Source organism: Urocampus carinirostris, chromosome 1 (assembly GCF_059441175.1).
Source record: "Urocampus carinirostris isolate Australia breed hairy pipefish chromosome 1, RoL_Ucar_1.0, whole genome shotgun sequence".
NCBI lineage: Eukaryota > Metazoa > Chordata > Actinopteri > Syngnathiformes > Syngnathidae > Urocampus > Urocampus carinirostris.
Genome location: NC_142349.1, coordinates 67,444,028 through 67,454,967, shown reverse-complemented (window position 1 = coordinate 67,454,967; position 10,940 = coordinate 67,444,028). Strand labels below are relative to the sequence as shown.

Sequence of the window (10,940 nt, the reverse complement as noted above, 5' to 3'; positions counted from 1 at the left end):
GATTAGAGCTGTCTACAGGGCTCAGTTGTTTCTTAAAATGGACGCCTTTCCTTGGTTCAAACTGTCAAAGAAAGTTTCACTTACATATTGACAAGTGTAATGCTGGCTCAGTGGTTTGGAAAATGTACAGCGCTTTATGCTAGCCAAGCACAAAGTTAAGGGTTGTTTATGACTCCTACCAAGGACATAATGGGTGCATCAGTATTTGGGATTTATTTGGAGGTTGTAATTTTATTTTGGTACCTCATAGAAGGCCGGAAGCATGCATATGAAATGGGGCCATCTATCTATCTATCTATCTATCTATCTATCTATCTATCTATCTATCTATCTATCTATCTATCTATCTATCTATCTATCTATCTATCTATCTATCTATCTATCTATCTATCTATCTATCTATCTATCTATCTATGGTATCTATCTATGGTATCTATCTATGGTATCTATCTATGGTATCTATGGTATCTATGGTATCTATGGTATCTATCTATCTATCTATCTATCCTACTATCTATCTATCTATCTATCTATCTATCCTACTATCTATCTATCTATCCATCGATCTATCTGTCTATCTATCTATCTATCTATCTATCTATCTATCTATCTATCTATCTATCTATCTATCTATCTATCTATCTATCTATCTATGGTATCTATGGTATCTATGGTATCTATCTATCTATCTATCGATCTATCGATCTATCGATCTATCTATCTATCTATCTATCTATCTATCTATCTATCTATCTATCTATCTATCTATCATGATTACTGATTTGGATCACCTGTGCCCGCTCATTTGGCGCCAGCCGCTGCGGAGTAACTGATTGGTTCCCTGTCCCTTTTTAAACCCAGTCCTGTCACTCTCCGCTTGTCAGTCCGTCAGCCAACCTCTGTTGTTACAAGGCAAGCATTTTTTACCCTGACTCTTGCCTGTCCCATTTTTGCGCCCGTTTTTCCACCCGTCCGTTCCTGATCTCCCCGTTTGTCCCCAGCTACAACCTGTTTTCGATCCCGACCACATCTGCTCTCTCGTCCCGGCTTACGACCCGTATTTGATCCCGACCACGTTTTTGCTCTCCTGTCCCGGCTATCGACCTGTTTTTCCATCCCTGACGCCGCCATCTCCTGCTACGGAAGCTCCACTTCCGTATACGGATCACAATCCGATTGCGAGAGCGACTTGCTTCCCGCGTCCAATGAGCACCGCGGGCGCTGCTCTTCCTCTTTCTATTCAATAAACGTGTGGTTAAAGCTACGCATTTGGGTCCTGATTCCGTTCTGGTCGTGAAACTATCTATCTAATTCGCCTCTTTCTTTCTTTCTTTCTTTCTATCTATCTATCTATCTATCTATCTATCTATCTATCTATCTATATATATATCCATCTATCTAAATTCTGTCATATCTTTTTAAAATATTACACACATTTGCATGAACACAATTATCTCTAACATGTATAAATAAAAATATAAAACCTCATTATTTCCACAAAAATACATTTATTACAAAAAGGAAAAAAAAGATTTCTAAATTAGATGACAAATGTCTAGAAATATCAAGACTAAACGTATCATGAATGATTAAGTTGAGAATAATGTGTATAATGTTTAGTTACGGAAAGCCAAGAGTGCCACAAATGTAATAGAATTAAAGTGTAATGATTGAAAATAGCCTTTTAAAAAAATAATAATTACAAAAGAAATTCATATTTCCAAATAATAGACAATCATGTGACGTGGATGTTCGTTTTAATAGAGGTTGTTACTCTACTATTATTCATATTTTTGAAATTCATTCATTTTCATGATTTTATGTTTAGCAAAGTCCGTTTAAATTACTATTTAAAAAAAAATAACAAGATTGATAAGTGGCTGTTATTTAGCAAACGTTTTATTTTTTATTATTTCAAAAATTCGTCGTTATTTATAACGTTATTCTCTTTCGCGGGCTACGTTGAATTTGTGTTGTCATGGCAACCGACAAACTAGCAGGAGTCCTCCACTCGTTTCCGTTTGGCTTCAAAGGAAGCTCTTTTTAATCTCGTTAATATTTTTATTCATATTTTGGGTTTTCTTTTCTAGTACAACAGTCGAACATGTCTGGAGATCAAATGGACTTTGAACAAACTTTTTCCTTTCGTCGAGTTCCGTCCAGGAAGTTCTCCTTCCTGGAGGACAAGGAGACCGTCGCCCTGTTGATGAAATGGTGAATTTTGGAGATATTTCGTGCGTTTTATTATTATTTTTATTTATTTGTGGACGAATTTTTCGGGTTGTTTCTAATTGTAGGTCAATGCTTGGAAGGCTTTCGGCACAAACGTTCAGTTTTGACCAGAAATTTCAACTTTACGACAGTGACAAGTTTGCGTTGGTAAGACGTGACGTCATTCTCCCTTTGTCTCTCTGTCTCTCATTCTGTCTCTTTCTTTCTTTCTCTCTTTCTATCTCTTTCTCGTTCTCTCCCATTCTCTCTCTGTTTTCTCTCTCAATCTCTCTCTATCATTCTCTCTATACCTCTATTTTTTTCTCTATCTCTCTTGGTTTCTCCTTCTTTCTCTCTCTCTTTCCCCTTCTCTCCTTCTCTTTTCTCTCTTTCTATTTATCTTTGAGTTTTGTTATTTCTCTCTCTTTCTTACCCCCTCTCAATATTTGTCTTTTTATCTATTTTGTTTCTCTCTCTGTGTCTGTCTCTCTCTCTCTCTCTTTCTTTCTCTTTCTCTCTTTCTATCTCTTTCTCGTTCTCTCCCATTCTCTCTCTCTGTCTTTCTCTCTATATATCTCTTTCTCTCGCTCACTCTTGCTTTCTCCTTTCTCTCTTTCTCTCTCTTTTTCTCTATCTTTCCCTTTCTCTCTTTCTCTTTTCTCTCTTTCTTTCTATTTTTTTAAGTTTTGTTATTTCTTTTACCCTCTCAATATTTGTCTTTTTATGTATTTTGATTCTCTCTCTCTCTCTCTCTCTCTCCCTCTCTCTCTCTCTCTCTCTCTCTTTCTCTTTCTCTCTCTCTCTCTCTCTCTCTCTCTATCATTCTCTCTATCTCTCTCTTTCTCACGCTATCTCTTGCTTTCTTCTTCTTTCTTTCTCTCTCTCTGTCTCTCTCTCTCTCTCTCTCTCTCTCTATCTCTCTATCATTCTCTCTATATCTCTATCTTCCTCTCTATCTCTCTTTCTCTCGCTCTCCTTTGCTTTCTCCTTTCTCTTTCCCCCTCTTTCTCTTTCGCTCCTTCTCTTGTTTCTCTTTCTTTCTATTTATCTTTGGATTTCGTTCTTTCTCTCTCTTTTTCTCCCCCTCTCAATATTTCTCTTTTTGTCTCTTTTGTTTCTCTCTTTTTCTCTTTTTTGTCCTACCCTTTCTACTTTTCCCCTCTCTTTCTCTTTTTTATTCCTCTCTTTTTTCTTCCTCTCTAATCTACTACCGGGCAGCTTTATAATTAAAGCCCCAGTGTGTAATATTTGACCACAAGATGGCACTGTTGTCTAGTGCAAACGAAATCCAGCACCGCAGCAGGCAGCAGAAAGGGCGACAAACATGGCGGCAATTACTAGGTAGAATTCCACTGTGTAAAAAAATACAAATTTTTTGACCTATGATTTATGATTGACTATGGTATGTCAAGAACTGGAAGAGGAGGAGAACCCAAATGCGTGACGTTTCTCACACAAGCTTTTACTTTACGGGAAAGACAGGATTGATATCAAAACTGGATATCGAAATTAAACAGGACGAACTAGACGGGAACAAAACTGGAGATCGATATTAAACAGGACAAAATAGACGGGAACAATACCGGACCGGAAACACAGGCAGGGAACCGTACGGAGTCAAAACCCGCAGATGTTTGTTGATGGACTGACAAGGGGTGAGTGAGAACACTGAGCTTAAATAGAAGGGAAGCCAATCCATCAACGAGCGGCAGCTGGTGCCAATTGGGCGCCATGGCAACCATGACATGGTATGATAGTTTGTTAGCAGATATTGGACAGATGGAGCGATGCTGGACAGAACGGGATTGAAAAGATTGATAGCAGGTATAGGAGACTGGAGACAGATATCAGACAAGACGAGAATGACGGGCACGATACCAGACCCCGGGGACCGGAGACTGAAATCAAAACAGGACGAAACGGACGGGATCGAAACCGGACAGGATACACAAACGGGAAACCGGACAGAGTTAAAACCCACGTCTAGCGGGTGCAGAGGTTCGTTGACGGACCGACAAAGGGTGAGTGAGATCACTGAGCTTAAATAGAAGGGAAGCCAATCCATCAACGAACCGCAGCTGGCGCCAATTGGGCGCCATGGCAACTGTGACATGGTATGATAGTTCATGTATTTTTCCTAGTATTCAAATCAATATTTTTTTATACTAAATGAAAGTTTCCGGTCTCTAGATAGGTGTCAATTGATTTGTGCAAATGAAGTTCCTGCTTGCAAGCATGTCACGGTTGCCATGGCGCCCAATTGGCGCCAGCTCCGGCTCGTTGATAGATTGGCTTCCCTTCTATTTAAGCTTATTACTTTCACTCACCCTTTGTCAGTCCATCAACAAACATCTGCGGGTTTTGACCCTGTCCGGATCCCTGCCTGTGTTTCCGGTTCGGTATTGTTCCCGTCATATATATAACACACTGTGCCTTTAACGTTTTGATTTGTTGTATTTAATTGTGGATGTTACCTTCATCCCCCACATAGTGCTTCTTCACAGACCCCAACGTGCTCTCCAATGCTAGAATGACAGTCACCTGGGAGTCTCTTGGTACGTCCGCCATTTTATCGTACTATCTACTTTTTTTTTTAATTCCTTTTAAAAAAAATCTCATTCTGTTTATTTTTTCCGAGCTGTTACTTTTTTCTTTTGCTTCTCTATTTACTTTTTTTCCTACATTTCTTTCTTTTTTCTAAATCTTTCCTTCTTTTTTTCTCTTCCTTTTGTTTCTTTTTTTCTCAGCTTTTCACTACTTTTTCATTTTGGTATTTTTTTCTTTTTTGTTCTATTCCCCCCTTCTTTTAAGTCATTTTGTGCATCATTTTACTTAATATTTGGTCATGTTGAGATTAAAGAAGCAAAAACAACTTGAAGAGCCGTTCAGGACCCGAAAGAGCCGGTTCCTTTTTAGCGAGCCGAGCCGAAGAAGCCGGTTCTCGACATACTCTACTAACTTTACTCAACTTCGTTGTACTTCGACTTGACTTCACGCGCAGCTTAGAGGGAACATTGCTAACAAGCATCCATTCCACAGACAAACCAGTAGCATCAGTGGAAGTGGAGGTGGTACCGTGCACCCAGGTCTCCATGGATTTTTTTGACCCTATCTACTCTTGTGGCATCGTGTCACCTTCTGGACACATCGCCAGATGCTTCCATGAAGTCTACCCGGATTACGACAAACTCAGGGAGGTGAGACTTTATTTATTGTACCGTATTTTCCGCACTATAGGCGCACCTCAAAGCCTTTATTTTTTTCAAAAGCTGACCATGCGCCTTATAATACAGTGCGCCTTATATATGGATCAATATTAAGTCGCAAAGTCTTGCAACTAAGGCAAGCAGCCGCCGACTAGATTTTCCCCCGAAGGCGAAGTCGTCCGCGGTGTATGCTGGGATTTATTTACCGGTGTTTCATTTCCTAACCAATATGTCAATCATCATTTGAATCAGAGTTATTCGGAGGTAAAGGGGGCGGATCCTTTTTATCATTTACAGGCTCGCATAGGCTAAAGGGGCGAAACAAAGCCTGCAATTGGCCGAAAAAGATGAGTGTGAATCACACGTTGGATTGCACTACGGCATAGAGAAAACATTTACTATTCTGTATTTGTAAATATTTTACTCACCTGGATTTACTACACTCAGGGTTGTAAGAAGACCATGGTTACGTATCATTATTGAACGTGATGGCTGCAAGAGAACTTAGGTGAGCTATGCGGATTTGTATTTTCCCAGTATCTTGTTTTAGAACGATCTTGATGTTTCTTTGATGAGTCTATTTTTGAACTAAATTCATTTCAAAGTGTTTATTGTCATATGCACAGTAAAGAACCCTGTTTCCCTGCACAATGAAATTCTTACTTTGCTGTCCACACAGTTGCCAGCAAAAAATAAAATGGAAACTAAGAAATGTTTGATTGGTAACATCGTACAGACACTGTTTCCGTACATGTCTGAGACACGTATTTGCTTCTTTGCAAGCTTTGGGAATGTTAAGGGGGTAATAAGTTGGACTGAACTATCTGGCTGTTTTGTCCACGTTCCCATTGTAGCGCCTTATAATCCGTTGCGCCTTATGTATGGAAAATATAGGACCAAAAACTATTTTTTGGGGGTGCGCCCTATAACCCGGTGCGCCTCATAGTGCGGAAAATACGGTAATTATTTTTCAATGTTCCTCAAGACGTTTCTATTTTGCATCAGATGCTCCAGGATGAAGAATCGGAGAACTTCCACATCCTGGGGAGCGCCGAGCGGAAGGAGTTGCTGTTTCGTCTCTTTAAGCATCTTTGTTTTGGAGGAGCGCTGAATCAATATGAAGACACTGTGGAGCCGTATATCAGCGTCACCAAACAAATGTACAAAGAACTGATCAGGTACGGAAGGAAAGCATCCAAAACAAGTTTCACCTTATATTTTTAAATGTACAGTATGTCATGATTAGCGATATGCATCACCTGTGCCCTCTTTAAACCCACTCCGATCTGTCCCCTTGTCAGTCCGTCTGTAAACCTCGGTTTTCACTAGGCAAGCCTTTTTTGACCCTGACTCCCACCTGTTTTTGCTCCCGTCTGTTCCCCGGCTTCGACCCGTTTTTGATCCTGACCACGTCTACTCTCCCGTCCCGGCTTACGACCCCTTTTTGTTCCCGACTACTGTCACGAACCAGGACAGGAAACAGGAACGAGAACCCAATCACGTAACGTTACTCACAGTTTAATGGGGAGAGGAGGAATGCGCGCACACTCGATGCGTGGATCGATGGTCGCGTAAGTGGATTGAAATTAGAACTAAAAGTGGTCAAAATCAAACAGAAATCGGGCCGAAAATAAAACTGGATCAAACACAGGCAAATTCTCAGGATTTGGCATATCACACAGAGTCAAGCAGGAGTTTCGCAGACGCTCTGACAACAAACAGATCAATGGACAGCATTTAGGTACTCCCAGGGAGTAATCTGTCAACACGTATCAGCCGGTGTCCATGGGCAGGGCCAATTGGGCGCCGTGGCAACCGTGATAGAACCTGTCGCCACACAGCTGGGACCAATTGGGCGCTATGCCAACCGTGACAACCACGTCTACTCTCCCTTCTGGATTATGACTCGCTTCCGACCCCCGACCACGTTTTTGCTCTCCTGTCCCGGGTACTGACCCGTTTTCCGTTCCCGACACCGCCATCGCTCGTCACGGAAGATCCATTTCCGCGTTCAGAGCGACCGGATCGTGGGCGCAACCCTTTCTCTTTCTTTCAATAAAACCTGCGAGAAACGCCACGCAAGTGGGTCCTGTCCCTGTTCTGTTCCTGACACAGTAGATTTTTTCTGTGCGCACCATGTTTATTTTTTTCTAATCTAGTATTATTTTATTATCAGTTTAGTTATTGAAAATGAGTGAATCAAGGAAGCAAGGTTTTGAATCAAGGAGGCAAGGTTTTGGGTGCTCTGAGGAGAGTGATGAGTATGTTAAGAGGGGAATGTATGAGAGTGTGATTGTTCCGACTGTGTTGTACGGTGCTGAGACTTGGAGCCTGAACGCAGATTTGAGAAGGAAATTCCATGTTTTTGAGTTGAAGTGTTTGAGGAGTATGTTAGGAGTGACACCTGATTGGTTCCCTGTCCTTTTTAAGCCCAGTCCTTTCACTCGCCTGTAGTCAGTCCGTCAGCAAACCTCTGTTTCAAGGCAAGCATTTTGACTCTGACTCCCGTCGGTCCCGCTTTTTTCGACCGTTTTTCCACCCGTCTGTCCCCGTTTGTCTCCGGCTACGACCTGTTTTGACCCCGACCACGTTTGCTCTCCCGTCCCGGCTTACAACCCGTTTTTTGATCCCGACCACGTTTTTGTTCTCCTGTCCCAGGTATCGACCTGCTTATTCCGTCCTTGACACCGCCATCTCCCGCTCCGGAAGATCCTATTCCGTATTCGGATCACAATCCGATTGAATGAGCGGCTTGCTTCCTGCGTCCAGCGAGCCCTGGTTCGCAGTCGCTGCCCTTCCTCTTTCTACCAATAAACTTGTGGATAACGCTACGCATTTGGGTCCTGATTCCGTTCCGATTGTGACAATATTAGATCATTTAAACCTTTTTAAGTATCTCTTTTTAACTAGGATGACACACTTAAAAAATATATAAGAATAGGGAAAAGTAATATTTAAAATCAGCAAAATCATCAGTGCGGTAAGATTTATTTCTTTATTATTGTATTTATTAATGTTTTCATGTATTATTCACTCACACACTCATTCATGTTGTTAGGAATTTAATATTAAAATGTACCGTTTGCCAATTTGTTCGAATTAGTTATCTGACCAAACACAACCTACATTCTCCTAACAATGCACGCTCATTTCTCGGGAAAAGATGGACAAGAATAGCCGACATTTTCACACGGGGGCAGATTTAATTTCTTAAACCATTTAGCTAAGTGAACTCCATCGAATATATGGCCGAATTAGTGTCGCTCGATTCTCCGTCAAGCCTCCTCTCTCGATCTTCTGCCTTTTTTTTCTCGACCCACGTCTCTCCGCAAGCTGGTGTGCCGGCTCCTCCCATGGGCGTGCCAATGAAAACCCCCTTGTGGGGTCCACCCCCTCACCTCGATGTCTGGAGAAAACTCAAAACAACACAGAGCGTTTATCAAAACAATGCCTGACATCCTTCGTCAGAGTCCTGTTATCAAAACATTTCGCATTTGGAACGGCGTGACCTGAAGCCCGCTCAGTGAAAATCTTCATTGCACTCGATAAATGTAACTTGTATTTAATCGTATAAAATCCTTTAGAGTAAAATGTATAAAATCCTTCAATGTATTCATTGCAAAAGACCTGGTTCATTAACATTTTTTCCTTACAGCGTTCAAAAAGATCCAATCTTCATTGCACTCGATAAATGTAACTTGTATTTAATCGTATAAAATCCTTTATAGTAAAATGTATAAAATCCTTCAATGTATTCATCGCAAAAGACCTGCTTCATTAACATTTTTTCCTTACAGCGTTCAAAAAGATCCAATCTTCATTGCACTCGATAAATGTAACTTGTATTTAATCGTATAAAATCCTTTAGAGTAAAATGTATAAAATCCTTCAATGTATTCATTGCAAAAGACCTGGTTCATTAACATTTTTTCCTTACAGCGTTCAAAAAGATCCAATCTTCATTGCACTCGATAAATGTAACTTGTATTTAATCGTATAAAATCCTTTATAGTAAAATGTATAAAATCCTTCAATGTATTCATCGCAAAAGACCTGCTTCATTAACATTTTTTCCTTACAGCGTTCAAAAAGATCCAATCTTCATTGCACTCGATAAATGTAACTTGTATTTAATCGTATAAAATCCTTTATAGTAAAATGTATAAAATCCTTCAATGTATTCATCGCAAAAGACCTGCTTCATTAACATTTTTTCCTTACAGCGTTCAAAAAGATCCAATCTTCATTGCACTCGATAAATGTAACTTGTATTTAATCGTATAAAATCCTTTAGAGTAAAATGTATAAAATCCTTCAATGTATTCATTGCAAAAGACCTGCTTCATTAACATTTTTTCCTTACAGCGTTCAAAAAGATCCAATCTTCATTGCACTCGATAAATGTAACTTGTATTTAATCGTATAAAATCCTTTATAGTAAAATGTATAAAATCCTTCAATGTATTCATCGCAAAAGACCTGCTTCATTAACATTTTTTCCTTACAGCGTTCAAAAAGATCCAATCTTCATTGCACTCGATAAATGTAACTTGTATTCAATCGTATAAAATCCTTTATAGTAAAATGTATAAAATCCTACAATGTATTCATTGCAAAAGACCTGCTTCATTAACATTTTTTCCTTACAGCGTTCAAAAAGATCCAGAAACCAAAAGTATCAAGGTCGTCTCCACTGTGCTCAAAGTCCACATTTATGTAAGTGCAGCGTCGGCTTGTTTCTATCTGCACGAAATTGGCCGTCTTATTTCTCCTCCATTTTTTTGTTCCTTGCAGGATGAGTCGGGCCGCTGTTACCCCGGGAAAAAGGACGAGGGGCAGACGTTTGCCTACCTAATCGTGGACCCCTTCAAACGCCATGTGACATTACTCTGCCATTCCTATGGTGTTGGAACCATGTCCATATAGAATAGAATAGAATAGAATAGAATAGAATAGAATAGAATCAGGGTTGGATAGGGTTACTTTAACTGGATTACTTTCAATTACTTTTGGATTACTCCAATACCAAATATGCTAATAAAAGACAAAAAGAACTAAATATGAATAAAATGATGACTCACAACACGTGGTAAGCTTTCTCTCCTGGCTTTGATCTCTTTGATCTCCGGCAAAACGAACATAAAATGCGACAGAAACCAAATGAAATTAAATCCAAACAGTTTGCCGACATCATTTTTGCCGTTCCATGTATTCCGTTACTCCCCAAGCCTGCACAAAATTTAGTCATTTTATTCATATTTAGTTTCTTTTGTCTTAGCTATAAATTACTTTAATCTGTGACCTTAACATATATATTGTATTATTGGCTATCAATTATTTAATCTGTAAACCAAAATTAATCTGATATGAATTGCTTGTTATAGAAACAATTGAAAGATTGTAAATTTTGGAGGGAGGAAAGCGTTATAAGGTCATGCAATCGTCCGTTATCTTCACCATTCCTCTACATTATTTATTTTTATGTTATTATATCATTATATCATTATATCATTATATCATATC

At 39.7% G+C, this 10,940-nt stretch overlaps 1 protein-coding gene across 2 annotated transcripts; it reads left to right on the top strand.

The window, feature by feature from the left end:
• Positions 1-1,864: 1,864 nt before the first annotated feature.
• On the top strand, positions 1,865-10,502 carry cfap300 (cilia and flagella associated protein 300). 2 transcript variants are annotated; one of them, XM_088349265.1, is made up of 7 exons: positions 1,871-2,214; positions 2,298-2,379; positions 4,703-4,766; positions 5,251-5,408; positions 6,423-6,595; positions 10,067-10,133; positions 10,212-10,502. In XM_088349265.1, exons 1-7 carry the CDS (start codon positions 2,105-2,107, stop codon positions 10,341-10,343), a joined length of 786 nt encoding a protein of 261 aa, XP_088205391.1. In that variant the 5' UTR covers positions 1,871-2,104; the 3' UTR covers positions 10,344-10,502. The 2 variants fall into 2 exon arrangements, with proteins under 2 accessions (XP_088205398.1, XP_088205391.1); XM_088349272.1 differs by lacking the exons at positions 10,067-10,133; positions 10,212-10,502 and adding an exon at positions 8,076-8,248 and having other exon boundaries at positions 1,865-2,214.
• Positions 10,503-10,940: the final 438 nt, after the last annotated feature.

Excerpts from the sequence above, each read along its gene's own strand:
- cfap300 (XM_088349265.1), top strand. The coding sequence starts at position 2,105 with ATGTCTGGAGATCAAATGGACTTTGAACAAACTTTTTCCTTTCGTCGA. Across the intron at positions 2,380-4,702 it reads ACAGTGACAAGTTTGCGTTG|TGCTTCTTCACAGACCCCAA; the intron begins GTAAGACGTGAC and ends TCCCCCACATAG. Across the intron at positions 4,767-5,250 it reads AGTCACCTGGGAGTCTCTTG|ACAAACCAGTAGCATCAGTG; the intron begins GTACGTCCGCCA and ends TCCATTCCACAG.